A 22596-nucleotide genomic window follows, 5' to 3' on the forward strand; every position below is an offset into this window, starting at 1 on the left:
TTCTTCACCAAAACATAACATTTCGTTACATTGTTTTGACAGCAGGTGGTGCTATTTGATAGAACAGCGCGACTTAACAGAAATAATGTAAGTCGTTAGTCCTATTGTCATCTTTTAAACAGCCCCTATTTTACCCCTAGGTGTGAGTGATTAGCCATTACAAGCAGTTTCAAAATCTGCCCTATGATAGTGACATCCCAAATGGGCATGTAAGCCTATATATAATTACTTTACCAGAGACACGCCATCTCTGCACATAGTTAGGCCTACCGGTCATCACTGTTAAATCCCTCGTTTGGATGCATCAACAAGCAAAGTGTATAAATGCAATAGATTGATTTTGGCGAACTTCAGTAAATTTCAAGCAATTTCAGAACTATTATTTGTGTAGTCATTTTATGAAGCTTTTAAAGTTTGGGATTTAATTAAAGCAATCTTTTACATAAATGTACAAGATGGAAAACATTTTCCATCCTATTATGAACTTTACTAGAAAGAGGAAAGCATGGTGTACCATTTATATATGCAGAATAGTTATTTTGCACAATACAGGCTTATGACTGAATGAAAGTATAAAATACGGGTAGCCTACAATATGTACACAACGCATCCCTTAACACCTCACACTGCTGTATTGTTCTCAGTTAGCGAGACGGATGAAGGAAAGGTCATTGATTTGGTACAAACTGAACAAAGTTCTTAACAGAAGCTGTGGAGCCAGCCGTACGATAAGATGGGTTCTTAAATCATCTGAGGCGAAATTGAGTATCCCCCTTTAGAGGAAAGAAGTTTATCCAGTTAAACTGCCAGTTGGTTGGCCACTAAATGGCCTTCCAAAGTTCCAAGTGGAAATTCATATAGGCCTACTGTGCTTATAAAGTTACAGTAACATACACCATCCATCAGACGCCATCCGGCCATACAAAAGGGATGTAACTCAGCCCCGGCTCCTAGTGATGACATCATTACCAGCAGACCACGGCACTGCCAATTAAAAATCACTCACTGGCAAGTAGACAGTTGAAAACTAATGAAAGTCCGAAGCCCTCTAATGAAAGAGCTGTTGGCACCCATTGCAAGGTCTGTTTACTTGGCTGATGAATGTGCTCAATTTACACAAGGAATATATATACAGCCGGGTAGCAGCTTCATAAATTCTTTGGATATTTTACAAATATGCATAGATGACAAAAAACGGACGCTCAATATCCCTGAACACAAGTTTAGGAAAAAAAGTGTAAGCATTATTAATTGTAGAATATAGTTTATTTATTTGTGTGCAGAACAGGACATCTTTATTGACAAAGATGAACAAAAAGAGCTTAGGTAGTCAGCTAACCTCTCCAAAACACTGGTACAACAAAATTAAAGTCATCTTATGCCAGTTACAACACCCCAATACTGAGGGGACAGACTATCGATTTTGGCAGAAATGTTTTGTTTCGTAAATTACCAAAATCGATCTGGATTGCAGATTCTATGGAGGAGCATTGGGTGGGGGGGATGGGGGGGATTACTTCAGTTGGCTCTGTATGAAGAACTCATTGCAGGCTACGGTCAGCGCCGCTACTAGAACCACAAACTCCTGGAAGTCCACCTCCCCGTCCTGGTTCTCATCCAGGTCCCGCATGATCTTCTCCACCACCAACGGATCGCTACTTCCCTGAAACAGACATAGCAGCCAAAACATGAGACGGCGTAGAGAGAAAGCAATGAAATGAGAAAAAGGCAGTGAAAAAAGGTATTTTTAGGGGAGAGAAGGGAAGAGGAATGCATTAGAAGATCTTCATTGCCTCAGTGAATACATAGTGGACTTCACTTAAATCATTTATTATTGCAAGTTTTTGATCAATCTAAAATGTTTAAAGCCTGAAGGTAATGAACCATTTTGGATTGTTTTAAATTGCAATCCTTGCAGCAGTGTTTAAAAAATAGAAACATCCAATACATTTTCCCTCTACTAGCACACACACAAACAAAAAGTGAAAAATAAAATTCAGGAAAATCCCTGAACAGGTCTTCCTACTAAAAAAAAAACATTGACAAGGGATAATCAGTCTGCCGTCGAAAAGGCTATGATGAGGTGCAGTGTACTCAATTCCCTCGCTGGAACCGTACTGAAACACTTGTTCACTTTGTTAATCACTGCATTCAATGACCAACAGCTGTGCTTTGCCATGGCTTACAGGGACTTTAGTAGGGTTCATCACAGCCTTTTCACAGAATAGGTGCTATGAGCGACACCTGTGTGTCTCCAAGGATGACGCCTCTTTGAAAAGGGTTTATGGGGCACCAACAGTCCTTTTGTCAAAAGGAATAAGACAACATTTCTTAGGCACGGTTAAATAAACTTGGGATTTTGCTGTACACATCAGTTTATTCTTACACTATTATCTGACAAGGTTAATCAGTTCTCATTAGCTCATATTTTTCATATTTCCACCATTAGATTAACATACAGGATTAAAAGTGTATACAAATCAAGCACCAGGAAAAGCCCACTTACAGCCAAAAACTCAGAGAGTTCCCCCTGGAGAAGGCTCTTCATCTCAGCTTTGCTCAGTTTGTACTTGTCTCCCTCCTTGGACGAGTAGGAGTGGAACACTTTGATCAGGCCTTCCATGGCGCTCTCCAGTTGGGAAGTCATCGTGTAGATAGCGTTGTCTGTTCAGATTCCTGACCGGTACACCACCAGGAAGTAATTCAGTAAATAGGTGACTGCTTGGAAAAGTACAATATTTGTGTTATGTTACGTGGATTTGCAAGTGTTAGTCATTACTGTTATATTTGTACATTTTGTTCATTTTATATCATCCATGGTCAATGTCACGATGCTCTCATGATCAACATTATGGTTCACACATGATCACAGGGTTAATGCAATTAGTTTACAGCATTCAAAGTGGCCAACCTAAACCAACCGATAACTGACACTCTTCTTGAAGGGAACAGAGTCACAGCACCCAATCTGACAGTTTTAGTGGAGCAACAAAGGACCATACCCCCTGCAGAGTAAGAGGTCGTCAAGGGCAGCCGGGGAAGTAGAATCGTGGCGCTGGAATTGCTTTGCCATTCCATTAATGCAAGTCATTTGATATCCGCTAAAAGGTAACCAACCTCATCTTGCCATCACCCACTGTCCCCGTGACGGTGTTTACTAGGAATATTACAGATTCTTAGACCTTATGGAGAGATTTTCCGCAATAAATTATGCAACCCTGCGGTCCATAATGCATGGCGACTGAGAGACGAGGGAGAAGAGACTAATTTGGTAGAAAGACCTTTTCAGATCTTTCTTACAAATTAGGCTTTGGCCTAGGCTGTACATCACATCCTAAAAATGAAAAAGCTGCCATTACACTGGCTCCTATCGTTCTAGTTCGACAATTAGCGAGGCTATATTCGAAATGTCCCTAATCAAGTAATTATCCCTTAACTTTACCTCAGTTTCTACCTTGCGTCTAAAACGGATAATTTGCACATGTTCAAATGCAAGTGTTACTTTTATTTGACGAATTATTACTTAATATCCCATGTCTGTTGTACTAGTGGGTCAGTACTATGACTATACGATTCACAAGTTAGTAAAATAACAAGGCAGAACTCACCTCAGTGTTTAGGTTATCAAGCGCTGGTGGACAAACTAACCGCGACTCATCAATTAGAACCTGGCGTGTCCTGCAGCATGGATCACCTGCGGCAACAAGGCAGGTTTGCAGTGACGTAATACATAGCCTTGATCAATCAGATTAAAATGTTTTTTTTTTACATACTTCATGGTTCGCCCCCTTAAAAAGAAATATTGTCGTCAGGAAAAAAAAATACAGTAGGCCTATAATTTGATAATGGAACATGTAAGGACCTGGATTTGTGTGTGCCAATGCTACACGGTGCCAATGTTTACACTTTTATACTTTGTATAATAGTATTTATATTTGATTATGGATACATAGTATTTGAAATGTGTGTGTATTTTTCAGGGGTAATGAGCAACCATGAATTTTTGGATCGAAAATGCTAAACATTGGCTACTAGACGAAAGGGGCCAAAGTGCATGGAGGGAAAAACTCATGGGTTCTTGTTTTAAAACCCATGCTTTTGTTTGAAAATAATCTTATATTTGAATACTTGTTTTTTATTATAATTGTAAGAATATTGAATATGAGGCCTGGGCAGCCCACCATGGTCTAATGCGGGGATATAATGAGACTATAAGGATATTATTTTGTACATTTTCGAGTAAAACGTTACTCATGAAAAGATAATGCTTCTGATTACAGTTTTTATTATTTAATACATTGTTGGTGTAAAAATATATCACAAATGTCCAGCATTCTTGAATTTACAAAGTCAAAGCATATGACAAAACAAAAGTAAAGAAATGTTTGTAGAGATACAAAATAATAACAAACTGCAAGCACTGCAAGCATTTGCAGAATTTTACATTCAATGTTTCAGAATACCAAGCAAGCTTCTGAACTTTCTCCCCTAATGATTGTCATGGTGCCATCTGGTGGAAGTTTAAAAACGGCCATCTACAATATTCTGATCCTGCAATACCATATTACATAATCAGCGCCATAATGTTATCTAAGTCTATTCTAAATTTTAAAATAAATATCAGCAATAAAGTTTCTATAAAAAAAACCTGGTTCTGCACATATTGGCAGTTCAAACAATAGGCCTATTAAACCTTTTGATCCTTAAAGTGCTTGGCTATTATCTTATTTCTCTGATTAGAAAACAATGTGTCCCTTAAAGGTAAGGTAGGCAATTCGTTTTTGAACCATTTTTGTCATATTTCTCTCTACATCCCTACAGCAATCATTAGATCAGAAGCTCTGAAAAAATGAAAGATCCTCTATATGTGGCTCTGGCAGGCTTGTACAAAGCCCGCCCAATCACTTAATTTGGGCCAAATTAAATGATTCGATGGCCTACCTGCATGTACACTGCCTGTGCACTCACGCATTACCGAGTCTTTCAAAATGGTAGGCAGATGTATTGCTAAAGGCAGCAAGCTAGTCATTTTTGGATATTTTCAGAATCGAGCTGACTCTTCAAAACTGTCTGGTGACTCCAAAGTTGCCTACCGTAGCTTTAAGTAGTGGATTATTGTGTGTGTGTGTGTGTGTGTGTGTGTGTGTGTGTGTGTGTGTGTGTGTGTGTGTGTGTGTGTGTGTGTGTGTGTGTCAGAGTTTCCGTTGTCCGGTTATTACCGGTCATTGAACGGAAGAAGGATTTATTTTCTAAATGTCCCCGGTCAGAATGACCAATGGAAATAATTCTTTGCACATTTGAAATGTGCCAATTCATGTTAAACAATGAGGGTTTTGATTGACCCGACCCGGCCCACCGATATTTCCAACCACTATCCTTGAGCAGGGTCGGGCTGCCAAATATCGAAAGAAGTAAAAAAAGAAAAAACGTTAAAATGGTGCCGGTCATGTGACCTGGAAGGTCACATGACCGGCACCAATTGTTTTCTATTGTTATTTGGGTGCTTACATGAATGGCATTGAAATACATTTGGGTGTGCAATGTCAGTGCATATATAGGCCTATGTGTGGGTTGATCAGTCAGTGATCCAGAGCCTCTGAAGCAGAAAACAGTTTACAGATATGTCTTACAGAGGGACACGTCACAACAAGCAGGTTATTGACAGGAGTACATCATGGGAGAGCACTTTGGAGCCAATTACTTCATGGCTGCAGGGTCTCTCAGAGATAGACAGGCCCACACCAGATCCATGCACTTCTATTTTGAAGGACGTTGCATTTATTTTGGTGCATTTTCTTGCAAAGCTGATCTTTAGACTGCTATCGGGATGGGCTTGAGGAATAGTTCTTTAGTCTCAATTTCCTCTCCGTGGAGCTCTGCTTTATTTACCCCGTGATCTTGCTGGTCCACCTCCATGGGGGGCTCTATCATGGACACCCTACCCTCTGAGGCCGCCCTGCTCCTTGTACTGCCAGCTCTGCCTCTGGTCAGAGATGGCTTGCCCAGCACGCTCTTCAGCTGTGCCCAGAAGAAGGGCTGGTGCTTAGGCTGCTGCGGCCACTCCAGGTAGGTTTTGGTGCTCAGCATCTTCTTCAGCTTGCAGTACTTGCTGGGCAGGGAGTGGGGGTCGATGGGCTCCATCACCACCAGGATGACGTCGCTGAACGCCTTGCCCATGGCTCTCTGCTGGGCGAAGTAGAGCTCGTAGTTGCACCACTCACTGTTCACAAAGTGCCGGGAGAGTACAAAAATCACCTGAGAATAAAAATAACCAAAAAATTGTCTAATTAGTTTTAACTCCATCAACATCATTTAAAATAAATTGATATTTTATGGGGTGTTTTAGCCTTTGGAGATAGATGGCAGCCTAAGACAGATTACTTAGGCATTATTTATTCTGAAGTACAATACTGCGTTACCTTTCGGCTGTTTTCAATGTTGTCGATGATGTTGTCGATGATCCACTTTCCAGGCATGAAGTCCCTCTCGTGAATACACAGACGGTACGGGTCCCTGTTGTTCTCCAGGCAGGGCAGGAGCTGATCCCTGACCCAGTCTCCGTCTGAGTGACAGTAGGATATGAAGGCGTGGTACACAAAGACCTCCCCCTCCCCGGCCGCCCTCTCCTTGTGGGCTCTGTATTTCGCCCTGACAATTTGGTAGGTGGCCTTTGCATACCATGGAATATTGAAAATGTAGCAAATCAGCATCAGTATCATCAACACGGCGGCCGTCACGGCAACCGAGATGACCACCACCAGCCGTATGTCACAGGCCACGTGTGCAGGGAGGTAATTGGCTATGATAGTGTTCAGGAAGGGCTCCGGGTGATAACACTTGTAGTTCTCAGGCCACTCCGTGAGGGTCACTTTCCCCTGAGACTGGGTCTGCTGGATGAAGGCATGGAGCTCGCATGTGCAATGGTAGGGGTTATTGCCGGCACTGAGTTGAGACAGTAGAGGCATCTCCCGGAAGGATTCCACGCTGATGACCCCAAACGAGTTGCTGTCCAGAGTAAGTGACCGCAGGTAGGCGCTCCGCCAGTGCGGAGGGATGAACTTGATTTTATTGCCACTGAGTAGCAGTTCAGTGAGCTGGGTGGTTTGGTCGAAGAAGGTCATGTCCAGCTGGCCCAGGCCGCAGTTGGACAGGTCCAGGAACTGCATGGTGGTGGGCAGACACTGCAGGGCCTCACTCACAAACTGGTTGTGGTGAGCGATCAGTCTGGTGATGTTTGGCTTCCACACGCAATCCCTGCTTCCCTCCAAGGAACCCAGCATGTTGTGGCTCAGATCAAGAACCTCTAGTCGCTTAAACTCCTGAGTCAAGTATGACATTTCCTTCAGGCTGACAAGGCTGTTGGTGCTCACGTTGAAGATGCGAACATGGGGCTCACTACCCGTGAGGTCGCACCTCTTGTTGTAGAGCACAGAGTCCTGCAGACGGTTGTTGGAAACGTCCAGCGTCTCCACACTCCCCATCTCTGCCCAGGCATCACACGGCACCGAGGTGAAGTACACATACTGGAGGGACAGCTGCTTTACCTTGTTGAACCAAGTGAAGCGCCAGTCAAATCGCAGCACATCAGGATTACTGATGGACCTGGTTGAAAAGATTTAGAAATAAACAATTTATATATAACAAAGTGCACAAGGAGAATACATGCGACTGAATCAGTTAGCGTTCATCTATCACTTTAAAAGAGGATAGCCCCTTTAAGATTTACAGCTTTTTGCATTTAATAAATGCTACTACTATTACTTTTCTATTACGTTGTTTAGCAAACAATAGCTCTTCACATATCAGGCATGCAGGATACTTACCACAGATCCAATCCATCCAATTTAAGGTTTGTTATGCTGGATCCAGCACCGCTGTCTTCAAACGTAGGTGAACGAGCAAAGTCGATGTACTGAAGCCTCAGTCTCTTAACAATGTTGGCCTCCTGTATGTTCATTAAGGCCATCCGTAGAAGATTCTCGTTGAACTTTCCACGATGAAAGATGAGCTGGTAGGCCTTAACGTACCTTAAATTGAAGAAGATGTCTTCCTTCCCCGAGAAGTACATGAACTGAAATAGGTTGCGGAACTGAATGGCAGTGAAGGTCTTGTTTGCAATATCACTCAGCATTAAAGGGAGAGCCTGAGGTCTTTGGTCAATTGCCATATCAAATCCCATCTGCTGTGTCTGGATCACCTCTAAACTACCAAGTTCATAGAAGCTCAAATTGGAAGTGCACTTGATAGCAAAGCCTTGTAATTTAATGTTTTTCAATGGCTGAAAGTCCCCCTTTTTGAGTCCCATGACCAGGGGTCCGCCCATGGAAAGGACTTTGAGTTTGACCAGTTTGGAGAAGCCTTCCACTAAGGTGGCACGTTTGTAGAGGTTATTAGACATGTCGAGTTTTTTGAGATTCATAAGCGAAATCAGAGCTGAGGCAGGGATCTCACGCAGGGAGTTGTTGAATATATTTAGAGACTCCAGGATGGGGTTGTGCTTGAAGGCGTCTTCATCAATGTGGGAAAGGTTATTGAACTGCAACTGAAGGACCTGAAGATGGGGGAGATTCTGGAAGTCTTCAGCATAGACAGCCTGAAGTTTGTTGTAGGAGAGATCCACCTTCTCCAGTGTGGAGGGAAATTGTCTCCAGGGAATGCGGTCGAGCTGTCTTCCCAGGCAGTCTGCACAACGGCCAGAGTTGTAAATACGACAAGGTCCTTCTTTGGAGATGGTCGTGGGGACCGTGGGCGTGGTCAGGGAATGAGATGTTACCAATCCACAGATTAGAACACTTCGGCTCAGCAATGTCCAAAACATTGTAGATTGATCTGAAACCAAATAGAAAGGAGAGGTGTAAGTCTTGGTTGCCTTTCTGTGTAAATCCAACAACGCAATGGCATTTGTATTCACGATGCCTGTGTTACGTATTTTAAGAACATAAGCTGCCTCCACATAGACCCTAGGAAGCAGATTCAAACACACAAGCTGCATTACCCTCACATAGCCACTAGGAAGCAGGATCGAACACTTAAGCTGCAATAACTACTTTAGCACACCTATAGACAGGGGCGGAACCATTACGTCACCCCGGCCACGCCCACTGCATAGGCCACGCCCACTTGACGTCCCGTAGCAGGGGATTCGAACTGGAGACCCCAGAGATTTTCACCCACTCCCGCAGAGAGTCATGGGCCTTTGCCTGTGGCTCGAAGTAGCTAAAGTTATATCTCTCACACGTGTTCAACACGCTTCCTCTCCTTTTGCTCCATAGTCACCCTACCGAAAATACTTTATACCAAATAAAGTCTCTTAAAAGCGCATTTGACCGCTTTCCTTGAAGAACTCTGCACCTGCAATAATGCCTTGACTTGGGAGGTCCTTACTGATATGTTGCCCTCAAGTAGTGGCTGTCTGGTTGAAAGAGAGAAGTGAAGACTGCCACTGTGTCTGCCATGCAGAAACAACACGGGTTAAGGGAAATCCATCTATCTTTCTCTCGGATGCACCCATTGAGTAAAAACAGCTTAAGCAACATGTTGGTTTGAAATGCATCTCCAGGAAACAGATGGCAGAGGATGTGCAGTAATTCAGGAGTACAAATTGCACAATTTGTTCAAATAAATTACTAGTTCTCTAAATTATAAGTACATCCGACCTGATGAGCCTAACATGGTTTGAAACCCTACGAATATAAACGTTTTTCCTAATGTACTATTTTGTACCTTTTGTGTAGTTGTTTCAAGAAAGTACTGTGTACATTTTTTTTAAGGTATTTAAATCAAGGTAAGCATTGATTTATTAATATGATTTAATTAATTTGAATATGTGTACCAAAGTATGCACTGGCATACATTATACAGGGTTGCCAGGAACTCTATCAGCCTACCCCAGCACAGGATGGTTGATTCACGAGTGAATACAGCCACACTAGACTTCCAGGTCATCCAAATATCTAATATATTGGAATATTAACCTCAGCCATATCATCTGAGACACACAACCCGGGAAAAAAAGGTTGGAGGATTCAGCACAAAGTTGTCCTTTACACTGCATCGCATTTATATCTACTTAACTAGTTTTACTCCATGTTATCCCCTAAGTCTTATCTTGTCAGACTCGTCGCAATCACCACATTATTGTTATTCCTGCGTGTGTCATCTGGTTTTATAACCCCACTAAAAAAACAGTCTGATCCAATATAGAATACCTATGTTTGTGCAAACGTGAACAATAGATTGCAGTAGATCAGCAATTTCCTTTTGAATAGCATTTATAGATCAATACGAGGAAGAGATGGGCTGTGAATCTCTTATCAACTTGTCTAGGCCAGGGGTTCAAAATATGTGAACGATAATAATATCCAATATAATTCAAGTTTTTATTTGCACAGCATATTAATTCAACATTAGTTTAATACATTGAAACAGTCCAGCCATTTCCCAAACCAGTCAAATTTCTAATGAAAATGACTACAGAACAGGAATATTAAATATTTCTATCATATTGCTGATTTGATTTGATTTGATTAATTTGGAATAAAGACATATCCTAGGGATAGAAGAAAAACATGACAAAGTGCAAGCACTTATTTCCCTCATGGTCCCTGCTCTAGGTGTAATCCAAATGATTTTGGACTCTTCCGGGAAACATGCAACTTTTCATGTAACTCTCTCACAAGAATTTGATATCCAGCCAAGAAACTCCTCACTTTCCACAGAGGACTCACTGTTCTGAGTAAATATATGAAAGTAATATACTGTATCCATTCAATGATTCATGGTGCTCTCTATTTGTTTATAGGGTTGCTCCTTGCTCTGTTCCTTAATGTTTTATTATTCTTTAGACAAGAAAAATCTTTGATAGTAATTATTAACCAATTAAAACAACGATTTACACTCAATAAAATATTATGTGGCCTAAACAATTTATTAGTAAGGTATAAGAATGGCCCAGTATCAATGCAATCGTTTTTTAGAGCTTTAAAGGACAACTTCACCATTTCACAAGATCAGAGAGGTCAACCATCTGCAATGTGCTTGTAAACTCGGGCTGGTATGCCATTCAACTACTGTGGGGTAAACAGAAGGAACGAACAGTAATGCTAGACGTTAATCATTCTCTACCAATATTGGGAACAGATCTGGAAGTTGACCTTGTATTCAAAGAATAAGACACTTGTAGAAAGTGTTTCTTTTTATTCTGAAAGTATACTTTCTGCTCCCCAGTTTATCTTATCAAGTTAACATGTGCCCTGGGTAGGAGAGGCATGTGTGGTAAACAATCTCATTCTTACTCATAAACTCGTTTTCAAAACACACAAGCCAGACTCTTCACTTTGTTGTGTGCAGGGGCTCAATTTAATGGTTTTATGGAAGTTGGCCTCTTATAGCACACAGCTGGCAAAGACAGTGGCTGGGAAACCACACGTCTGCACATGCAGAGGGATAATATTTGTTTTCATTGGACTCGTAAAGATAACATGCAGAATTCAGCCTTTATTTTGAAAGGAGAAGACTGAAAAGACATTGTGATTTTCTTGCCATTGTCCTTCTTAACCAGTGTAAAAAATTTGAAATAATGCCGCCAATAAACGTCCTCAAAGAGAGTGTCTCTGTAGTGAAACTAAACAACCCCAGGCAACAGTGCTGTACTCAATAATCATACTACAGGAATCGAATAGATCCAGATTGACTTGTTCCTGGCAGCAATAACGGGGAAAGAATGTTTACTGACAATTTTTTTTTTTTACATTGTTTACAATGGTTGCATGTCAACGATGAATAAATGCTTCATGGGTAGAGTTATAATCAACCACTTATTATTTATTTTGAAAAGCTTTTTTCATTGTGCGCCTGACATCAGTAAAGCAAGACTAGAATGTTATCAAACGTGTGTCTTGTTTTTGCAAGACTTTCTGTCTTTAAATAGTTACATTTCCGAACATTTTGGATAAAATAATCGGTTAATTGGTCACTGCTATGACTAAATATGTTCTATATAGCACAAAAATATGTTACTTAAGAATAGGCCTAAATAATGAACAGCTGTAATACTGATGAAACAACATAGCCATTGATTGGTTGGTGATTGTCATCATGGTGTGTGTCCAATGCTGTATTATTAGACGTGATATTTACTTAACTGTTGATATGCGGTTCGTCTTTATCGACAAGCTTCGGCAGTACCCATGCCGACAACCCCAAGCAGCACATCAGCACCAAACAGGGACATCGGTTATGTTCCCTGATGGTCTGATGATGCAGCAGGATGTTTACAGGCTACATACAAACAGCACAAACACAGGTGGAATAGACGACTGGAGGTGTAACCACTTCCACCCCAGGGTCAGCCATTTTGTCCAGTACACCTACGTACTGTCCACTTGTCTCTGTCTCTTTGTTAGTGCTTCCTTTCTCAACTGCATGCTAGGTTTTAAATGTCCATGTCCAAATAAAGTCAAACATCAAGTAAGTAGCGGTAAATAACGTGGTGTTTGACTCCCGGCCGAAAGAAAACTGGGTTTTATCCCCAATGTACACAGCCAAGCCTTCTTTAGCAAGTTACCCTAACCATTGCCTGCTGCTAAATTAATAAAAGTGTTTTCTTAACATGTTGATACTAAAAACTAGTTCCATACATCCTAAGATGGTTTGATAATACTTGAGGGAAAAGCTGTTATTTGTTCCTGTTTTTCTGAGTGATTTGTTCAGTTTGTTCTGTTCCCCAGGGTTACTATAGTGTGTACTACAGTGTTTTCTACCACGCTCAGAAGAGCAGCAGTTCTCAAACCATGGGTCAGGCCGCAGGGGTTCCCCTGCCGTGGAACAGTGGCTACTGGGCCGCAGTCAAAGACTTGTGCACCAAAAACTCATTGAACAATCCATCACGGAATCTGCAGTTGCCAAATCACATGTCACTTACCTCTGAAACCGATTGAACCAACCCCTGATTGAAAACTGACACCCACTTTATTTGACATTGATAGTAATCAGGCAATTGAAATCCTGTTTATATTCAGGTTATTTATGCATGTCTAAGTGGGCCCCAAAAGCTGAGGGTCTACTTGTTTACTGGGCCTCAGCTTGAAAAAGTTTGAAAAGGCTTTAGTACAAAATACTTAAGCTTGATAGGACCTCGCTAATCCATCTGTGAGTGGATTCAGATTTATGAATCCCGAGGGAAATTATTTCTGTCAAAAGATTAGAAAATAAAATATCATTCCAAACACGCAACGCAAACGTATAGGCTAAGGCAATAAACAAACAAAAAGTGAGCCTATACATATCAAGAGATATCTAAGAGAACGCAATCACTCAACTCATTAGGGTTCAATCTAGTGCCAGCAAGAACAATGAGGACTTTGAGTGTCTTTGTTTCTAATATTCATTGGGATGAAATACATACGAGTTATATCTGAAGCGTTCATCGAATGGGATTCATGGCATTTATAGTTGACACAGAGACTTTTTCTTTAAACCAGAGTTGAAGAGGAGGTTAAGTACAAAAACAAATATTCCAAAGGAAATGCCTTGGCTTCCTCTTCAGGCTTCTATCACATATTGGAGCAGATGTTCGCGGCCTGATTCAAGCCTGATCACACTGTGCCAGGTCACAGCCACCGTGTGTCTTGCTTGGTATAATTGAGTGTTTCTGTTAGAAACTGAGCATTGCCTTAGTCTACCTTATTGAATGATTTAAACGTCTGTATATCCATAAGTCATTCCAGAAAAGCTATGTTTGCAAAAGACAGAAGTTTTCCTAAAAAAGTATGCTGATGACAGATCCTTGCGAAATAAGGTTTCAGGTTTCAGGTTTGCCTGCTTAAAAAGTGGTTTCCTTTATGTCTGTAACCTGGCTTAATTGTTTGAATTTGTTGAGGGTTTATTGATTATGCAAGAAGCTGATCCTGTAACCTTGGTAACAGCCAATGATCGATCAGATGTCAACGAATAACTAACAGATCGAACTAAAGCACTGTAATCATTATTTTTTATTTTATTAATCGAACTCTGGGAACACCTGCTTATCTGTTATTCTGTTTTCTTGTTATCCTTTTTTTACCTGTTTTCGTGTTAGATCCATGCAATGTAAATGGTTTCAAGACACAATGGCAAAATTGATTACAATATTGAAATATTCGCACATAAACACACACATACACCAATACAAAGAAAGAAACGTACATACAAAAGGCACAGTAAAAAAGAAAAACACGACACACACACACACGCACACGCACACACAATAATCGTTGTAACCGATTGTAATTATGTTTTTGTTGTTCTAAAAACTGATGCCAAAGCACACTATGAGGCACACTTACAAACCAACGCAGCCTTCAGAATAACTTCAGCATATAAACAAACTACGTACCTAAGAGGTCCTCCCAGTTGAAGACACTGACCAGCAACCGCTCACTTCAAAGTCTCGACACTCACTGGTGCGCACTATAACCAACTCTATTCTCACAAATCAGAATTTAGATTAAATGTAGCTGCAATCTATGTGAAAGGGGCGTTTCACAATCTTTACCTCAATGCGTTCGACCAATCATGTGAACGGAGGCAGGGATTTGTAAGCGCGTAGGCCTAATTGAACATACACTCGGCAGCGGTAAAATGTAAAAACGTGTCTGTGACGGTTTCAAATACACCGTGCACACTGGCCACTGTAGAAATACAATTATGATAATCCCATTCTGAATGCTTTGTCCAATTGCGAGAATGAGTTTTCTTCGGTAGAATATCTCCGTAATGGAAAAGGTGACAGAAGATAGTCTCCACGAATTTCATGTCTTGGTTTCCGGACGGTCCATGTGCAGTCTCCCCCAGAATTCCTGCTGTAGCAAAGTGGGACCTGAGATCCGAGTTGAGCTCAACTGTGGTCCTCCCTCTTCTTCCTCATGCCTGTGTGGGTATGTAAGAGTGAGGTAGAGTGTGTGTGCACACTGCACACTGCATGAATGTTGGATGCTTGTGTGTGTGTGTGTGTGTGTGTGTGTGTGTGTGTGTGTGTGTGTGTGTGTGTGTGTGTGTGTGTGTGTGTGTGTGCGTGCGTGCGTGCGTGCGTGCGTGCGTGCGTGCGTGTGTTTGTGTGTGTGTGTACTGGCTTGCGCAAGAGCTTGCATGGTTTAGGGCAGGCCTATTCAACTAGCGGCCCGCCAATGCGGCCCCTCTTATTTTTTTTCTGCCCCGCAAGCATGCAAAAAATAAATAAAATAAAGGAGAAACATAGTTGCAAGCAAATCAGGTTTCTGTGTGTAGCCGGTGATACTAGCCAGTATCAGTACCCCACAATCAGGAACTGGCATCACTTATTCTGACAATGTTTGGCTCAACCGATACGTGTGAGTCTAGCTTTTCTCATATGAATGCCATCAGAACAATGGCACGTTGCTCCATGACCTATGAGTAGCTGCATGAGTGTCTCAGGATGAGCCAAACTAGGCAAACAAGGCAGTGCAATCTTTCTCGCTGACTCAGTGGCTCAAAATGTCTCATATGTACAGTAGTTGTTTTTGATGATTCAAACAACATTGTTGAATTCTAAATACGTGTCCAAAATATGTGAGAACGAAATCTTTTATAATGATACGATTAAAAGTGAAGAAGGAAGGAATGCTTCTGACAAGTTTATTCCATGTAGTAGTACTACATATATTAAGTTAACACTACTTTAAGTACGATTTATTTGTAGCGATTCATTGACGCAGTTTTACTCTGTGTGGCCCATGAACCCCCAGTGGTTTTCCGTTTCGGCCCACTTGTTAAGGAGGTTGAATAGCCCTGGTTTAGGGTTAGGGTTTTCATTAAGGAAACTGCTCCTTAATGTATTTGAGGTCACTTTGCCTTTCTTTTAGATTAAGAATATTGCAAGACTATCAACAGGATGTGAGACTGGAGGCATAAGGAATAAATCCTAATGGCAAAACATGGTCAGGATTATTCTAAATATTATAACTATTCATACTAACATTTATACTTCTATCATTATCATTAATACATTACTATAGATTTTACTCTCATGAATAACACTAGTCCATTTTTCATTTTTAAAGAGAACACTTCTCCGTATGACCTATAGATGTCGGTAAAGCTTTCCTATCTTGAATTCTCATCAGCTGTCGTCAACCATTTTGTGTCTAGTTGTGTCTTGTTAGTAGTGCATCCCCTCCAATGATCCATACTCCTAGCATTCCAATGACTAGACAGATATATCCAAACAGATCAACGGCTATTAAGATAGATATCTGTATAAATAGGATAATAGATATGTAGCAAAGGCTATTAGCCTTGACAGGATCAATTTGACAGGCAAAACGTGAGAGATATCATTTGAGTACTTTATTAATTTTCACTGCACATCTTAAATTCTGGGAAACACGTCATTATGGATGGATGTTATGTCCTTTAAAAATACATGAGGTGGCATTGGAAGGGCATGGAACATATATAAATCACTTTATTAGATCGCTCATGTTATCTTTAAACTTATATATAAATCGATATAGATATCAAGACACATAATTGTGGCACACACATAAGATATAGTTGCCTACTTGGCACTGGAAAAACCCGAAGTAGAAACGGAGGACAACTACCTTCACCCGATCCAGCTGATTCGTCTGCAACAGGTCCTGAATGCCTGAAAGCCAGTGTTTTTGTTAAACGGCCGGTTTATGAGTATGACTGTGTGTTAAAAACCTGTAGTATGCCGTAGCCTTTGGTGCAGCAGCAATAGCAGAAGCATCAGCAGCTCTGAGCCAGTTTCAAGGGCAGATGCAGCCTGTGCTGTGCGAGGCGTATTAAGTGATGTCATGAGAGCGATGGCCTGTAGTGGGGGGTGATTAACTAAAGTGCTCAATGAGAATCGTCTGTATATAATACACCAGTAGCACCAGCCAGAGCGGCAATGAAGAGTGAACATAATCTATGCTGCAGCCTCAACTCACTGCCTGCTTTTACCATCTACCGTTCTGACACACGGCCCTTCATTGAGGTGCTAAAACCGAAACCGAACAAGGGAGGCAGAAGAGGAAGCCCCATGGGCCCAACAATGGCCGACGCCGAGGCTCATTTTCTTAATTGAACCGCTGTTGGCTGCAGCGCCGTGCCGCTCTGTGATCCACACAAAACACAAAACATTGTGTTTTTAGAAAACACGATGGTACAGATTACAGCAGTTAGGAGTGAGCCCGGTGGGGCTTTGGACTCCTCATAAAGCAAAGCCTTCTTGCATGTGTAGCTAGCAGTGTTTGGGCCATATGGTTCTGCTGGGGTTGATGCTCGGGGGGGGGGGGGGGGGGGGGGGGGGGGTACTGGATTCAGTCCCCAATGTGCTGCGATGTCTCTAAGCCCTTTGCATGGATGAAGTGTCTGCTGCAATAGATTGGTACAGGGGAACAAGCCAACCACCAGGCATGTGGATGTGGACAAGCGCTAGTATACGACACAGTTCACAGTCTGTTTCAGTGCAATGCAGTAAGCAGCAGCCCTCACATTAGGAGGACAAAACAACCAGACCAGGCGCAGAGTGAGACTGTTTACTGACGGCAAGATTCATCCATTGTTATATATTTCCGCCTTGGACCGAAATTAATAATCATTGTCTGTCGGCCCCAAAGTCTGATTGACTAGGCCTATTTATGTTGTCCCCGACATAATAATTAGTTTGGTTAAGCCGGGGGGAAGCAATATTATTTAACAATGATTTCCGTGGCCAGTTGCAGCGACCGCTATATTATGAATTACCGTGCATGCCTTTGGTCTATAGATTCAGTGTTATTTTATGAGTGGAAATTGTAGTACAACAGCAGTGTAACTGTCACAGTCAACACCACAGAGAGAATATTTTTTGTTGTTAATGATAACACTACGAGGTCAAGCAAATGCGTTGGGATCTGCCTCTGGCGCTAGGTTAAGATAGTGAATCATGCCATCTCTTTCTCTTCTGGGCGCTTTGGCTGGGTATGAAATCAACCCAGTCAAAGTCTGCCTGTTAACATGGGTCTCCCTTGGCTGGAGTGGGGTGGTCGCGGTCAAAGTATTCGATGGTTACACATCATGTTATAACTATGGCCTATAAAACCTCAAACTAACAAGACAATACAGTCACATACATAGGCAGCAACGGTAGGATTCAGCACTGGCAGAGCAATGAAATACATAACATTCTTCACATAGCATATTGTAACAATCACAACCTTTCTTTCTATTCTCAGGTTAAACTATGAAACAACAAATCTAACACACAAACTACGAAACTTTAATCCTCCTCTGCCCATTGCACTCATGTGGATGTCTTTTTTGGAACTGAAAAGGTGAAAGCAAAAAAGCACACCACATTTACAATACATTTTTTGTTTGTACATTGGATGAGGGATGAATGTAAAGCAAAAGTCATGCATTTGGGTCCAGGATGAGCTGAATGGTACACACAGGAGCCCTCTTGGCTGCTCTGGCTGCTGGGGCCAGAGTCAGAGACAAACGCTGTCGGGTCACCATAATAGTCTGACCACCAACAAAAGCGTGAAAAGTAAAGAAAACATCTTGTATTAGCTCTTTTTTTTTACGCTGCTTTATGGCATTATGGCACGTCATCCATAAAATACGAATTATCAACTTATAATTACATTATTGGATACACAGTATTTCATGGACTCCCTTTCTGCATAATAAAATATTTGTATTTAGGTTCAGTGTATTTCTGTTTTGGTCATAATATCCAAATTTCTTAAAGGATTTCCACTTGATATTTTCTACAGTTGTAATAGCAATAGGGCTTGTACATCAGAATGCATCATGGGATTTTTTGTTGGCGATACTCCCCCATTGTGTTGAATCAAGAGGGTAGTAGTAATGTTAAACCCTAAACGAAAAAATACCCTAACCTAGGATTATCAAAACTTTGTTTTGCCACATCTCGCATGAGAAACGCTGCAGCAGTTTCAAACAGAACAATGTCACCGGTAAGGACAAATAATTTCACGATTAATCACTAAACAATAACCAAACACCATCACTACCAATAACATTCCTTTGCTCCTATACTTCCGAAACGGAGGCAGCCATTGCATTGTGACGTCACGATGTACAAGCCCTATAGTATGATAAAAATATATCACATATTTGGGTTGTTATTACCACACGATTGTTTAAATAAAAAGCACAGAGCAGAGCAAATTACAGCAAGAACAAAGAGTAAGATAAAATACGACTGATATCGTTCCAAAAAAAAAACCAAACCCTGCCTTTTTTGCTGAGACACAGTGATGTTTCCAGAATGAGTTTGTACCCGTCCGCCTACTTCCTGTCATTAGGCGGCTGCTTGCTCCCCAACACTGTCGTCGCGCTTGACTGCAGTGCTTACAGAGACAAGCGTTGCGGCCATGTTTCACCTCCTCCTCGTCTGCCAAAGGATTGTGCTTAGGGGCCAATGTCCCAAAAGAGTTAAGGCTTTCTTAGAGTTTCATCAGATCTCCTTATCAGATTTATTTATTTCCTTTACTTATAGAGATGCACTAGCTAGATGTACGAACAAAGTTTCAATGAGCATGTGTGTATGTGTGTTTAGATGTATGAGCAGTGATAAAGGTTCACAATTTCACAAATAAGCACTATTAAGTATAGCTATTAAAGTGATTTGCGGACTGGCGGAAATATTGTAATTGGCTTAGTATTGTATTTTTACTCCACTTGTCGGATATGTATTTTATTTTTAAGTCAGAAAAGGCAAGGTTCGCAAAGCACTTGTCGGAGTATGGATCTAGATTCATTCTTAATATGTTTCCTATAATTCATAGGCAACAATGCTTCAATTTGCAGACGACTCATTGTAAAATATGTGGTTTTGATTTGATGCAGCTTTCATACTACGACCATTACAATTATGCTTTTTTATCAATTGAATCTGACATTCGGCCTGAAAACTTTTTTCACACATTTTCCCCCCCCAAAAAAATAAAATAATAATAATAAAATCAATACGGGAGAAAAAGGTTCCTCGAGGAGAGCATCTCAAACTCTTTTTGTACCTCCATGCTCTGCGAACCTGACCTGGACCTCAGACGGTGGCCACGCCCGCCTCTTATTCCTCCTGTCACCATGGAGACCTCGGTGAAGACAGAGACAGGGGTTAGCGTTAGCATGGGCTAGAGTTACAGCAGCCAGAGTGCGGCCACCGCCAGCAGCAGGGAGGAGCCCAGGGTGGAGGCCAGCGAGGCGGCCAGGGGCCCCGCGTTGTACACCAAGCGGTAGGAGATGACCTCCGTCTTGACGCCGTCCTCGGTGGCCATGCAGCGGAACACGCCCTCCTTCAGGGGCAGGTCCACCGCTGTGGGCCCTAGAACGCATGAGTCCCCGGAGAACAGGCAGGGGTAGCTCTTCATGAAGTTGTCCATCTCCCAGCGGTAGGTGGCGTGGAAGGAGCGCACGGGGCAGGGCAGGAAAACGGAGGTGCTGGACCCCACCACCACGTTCTTGGGGGAGGTTTTGTGTTGCTTTTGGGCTGCTGACCAAGGGAGAGGTAGGGGAAATGACGATAAGATGAACTTCTGGACCGTTATTGAACATTTTGTAATATAGTGTGAATATATTAGCTGTGGATATCTTCATGATCATGAGGAGATCATGCAAAAAGGAAGAAGTTGAGGTACTTGTGTGTTCTGTTTTGAAATCATAAAGCATAATCTAGAGTTGATACCTTTGTAGATGCATCTAAAAACGAATATACAGTAATTCCTAATTGTTAAACTATTTTTGAGAGGAGAGTCAGTGATCTCTTCCAAGACACTATTCGACTGAGACTTTTTTACGGCTGCTGCGTCACCTCTCATAGCTCAAAGGCATCTGGCTTAAAATAACTGTCTAAACTTTCTTCAGTGGAAACTACAAACATCATTTTGTTTACTTCTTTGCTTCATGAAGTTTGGCCTTGGCCGTTCGGAAAAGACTGCATATTGTATCCCCCAACACCATCGTACATATTCATTGTAAATCACTCTTCCCAAGGTTAAAACCCGTCTTCGGGATTGGAAGCAGGGCATCAGTTGATAGTTTGAAGAAAGTATTTGCCCTGAAGGCTTTTTTCCGGGCCTCAATTATATGATAATAATCTGTAGCTGTGGAGCTCTGAAATATTTAATTAAGACAAGAGAAGAGAAGAACGATGATTTACACTCACCAGCAGCTACCCCGCAAACAGAAGCGTTGGACTGATCGAGGTTCTGAATCAGAGACCTGTTGGACAATAACCGAGAGAGGGATAGAGGAAACATTTAGCAACAGTAAGCAACAAAAATAAATTGCCTGTAAGTCGAAGATCAACTATTGGGCTAAGAATTAGAGGTCTGTTAAAACAAATCTCTCTTTCAGATCCACAAAGTTAAAATGAAAAAGCACTCTCTGTGAAGACCTGGCTTATTTATATCTCTGCCGTTAACCTCCATGGTTATTTACTAGCTACAAAACACCAAAAGACTTTAAAATACATTCAAATTTAGTTCGTAAAAATATGGACACATGACTTCATAACATAGCTTGCAGGCGTTTGATTTCTCATGCTGCTTAAATAAATGATGAGGTTAGTTTACAATAACATATTTATTATCTGTTTGCAGTTTATAAGTGCGAACAATAAATAAAGATGAAACATTTTGCCGAATAAATCTATTTCTGTAGCGCTGTTCTGTTTGTGTGTGTATGAGTGTCTCTCTCTCTCTCTTTGTCTTTCATTTGATTTTCTCGAGAACGTAATGAATGGAGAAATATTTAAACAAGCAGACACACACACACACACACACACACACACACACACACACACACACACACACACACACACACACACACACACACACACACGAACACACACACACACACACACACACACACACACACACACACACACACACACACACACACACACACACACACAAACACACTCACAAAGGAAAAGGAAACAAAAGAGAAAAGACATTCAGTGAACGCATCATATAGCTTCGTCATTAAGCCATAGAGGCTGCAGCATAATATTGAACGTGGGGCCGTAACCGTGACAACACAATTCACATCCGGCTTTTATGTGGTCCTCCGGAGCCTGCAGCAGCCTGGTGGCAGCGAGGCCACTTCCTAACTCACCCAGTGGTGATGTTGTAGCCAGTTGGAATGGGGACACACTTCCTCCTGGCCCTGTCCCATCCGCAGTACGGATCCCGGGAGAGGATGCAGTCCCTGCACGTGTCACCATAACGACCGCAGTCAGCCAGTTGCAGCCTCTGGACCTCCATCGCTGTGCCAACATAGAGGTGTCCCTGTGAGAAGCGGGAGGAGGAGAGGATGATGGGATTTTAGACGATGATGTGGTGATGAATGTGTCATTTATGAAGCCTATTAGGCTTCATAAAAATAAAAAAATATTTTTGTACAATTAAGTAATTACTGTTTGTTTAACAGTGATTAACAAAAATAAATCAAATCTCCCTTTATACATAAAGTTATATGACTGATTGGAATTGGTTATAAACCTTGTAATAAATAAATTAATTTCTAAGACTACAAACAAAAGCATTTTATTGCTAGCAGTCCACTAAGGCACTCGAC

General features: G+C 41.6%; 2 protein-coding genes across 3 annotated transcripts in view; both read right to left on the reverse strand.

The window, feature by feature from the left end:
* Positions 1 to 1247: 1247 nt before the first annotated feature.
* Positions 1248 to 14968, reverse strand: tlr18 (toll-like receptor 18). Its single transcript, XM_030370369.1, has 6 exons — positions 14375 to 14968; positions 7824 to 8829; positions 6420 to 7602; positions 5815 to 6255; positions 2507 to 2668; positions 1248 to 1663 (listed from the first exon to the last, which is right to left on the reverse strand). Exons 2-6 carry the CDS (start codon positions 8816 to 8818, stop codon positions 1514 to 1516), a joined length of 2931 nt encoding a protein of 976 aa, XP_030226229.1. The 5' UTR covers positions 8819 to 8829; positions 14375 to 14968; the 3' UTR covers positions 1248 to 1513.
* Positions 14969 to 16322: 1354 nt separating this feature from the next.
* Positions 16323 to 22596, reverse strand: part of si:ch211-113g11.6 (Sema and PSI domain-containing protein) — a 29020-nt gene continuing 22746 nt past the window's right edge. The window contains exons 12-14 of one of the 2 annotated variants that reach the window (XM_030369630.1): positions 22135 to 22307; positions 21182 to 21237; positions 16323 to 20506 (exon numbers count right to left, since the gene is read on the reverse strand). In XM_030369630.1, the coding sequence (XP_030225490.1) occupies positions 20157 to 20506; positions 21182 to 21237; positions 22135 to 22307 (579 nt within the window). In that variant the 3' untranslated portion in view covers positions 16323 to 20156. Of the gene's footprint in view, positions 20510 to 21181; positions 21238 to 22134; positions 22308 to 22596 lie in introns of both variants that reach the window. The other variant, XM_030369629.1, reaches the window with a different exon arrangement.

This window comes from Gadus morhua, chromosome 11 (genome assembly GCF_902167405.1).
Source record: "Gadus morhua chromosome 11, gadMor3.0, whole genome shotgun sequence".
NCBI lineage: Eukaryota > Metazoa > Chordata > Actinopteri > Gadiformes > Gadidae > Gadus > Gadus morhua.

Excerpts from the sequence above, each read along its gene's own strand:
- tlr18 (XM_030370369.1), bottom strand. The coding sequence starts at position 8,818 with ATGTTTTGGACATTGCTGAGCCGAAGTGTTCTAATCTGTGGATTGGTA. Across the intron at positions 7,603-7,823 it reads TTGGATGGATTGGATCTGTG|GTCCATCAGTAATCCTGATG; the intron begins GTAAGTATCCTG and ends CTTTTCAACCAG. Across the intron at positions 2,669-5,814 it reads AGCCCATCCCGATAGCAGTC|ACAGACAACGCTATCTACAC; the intron begins TAAAGATCAGCT and ends TCAGGAATCTGA.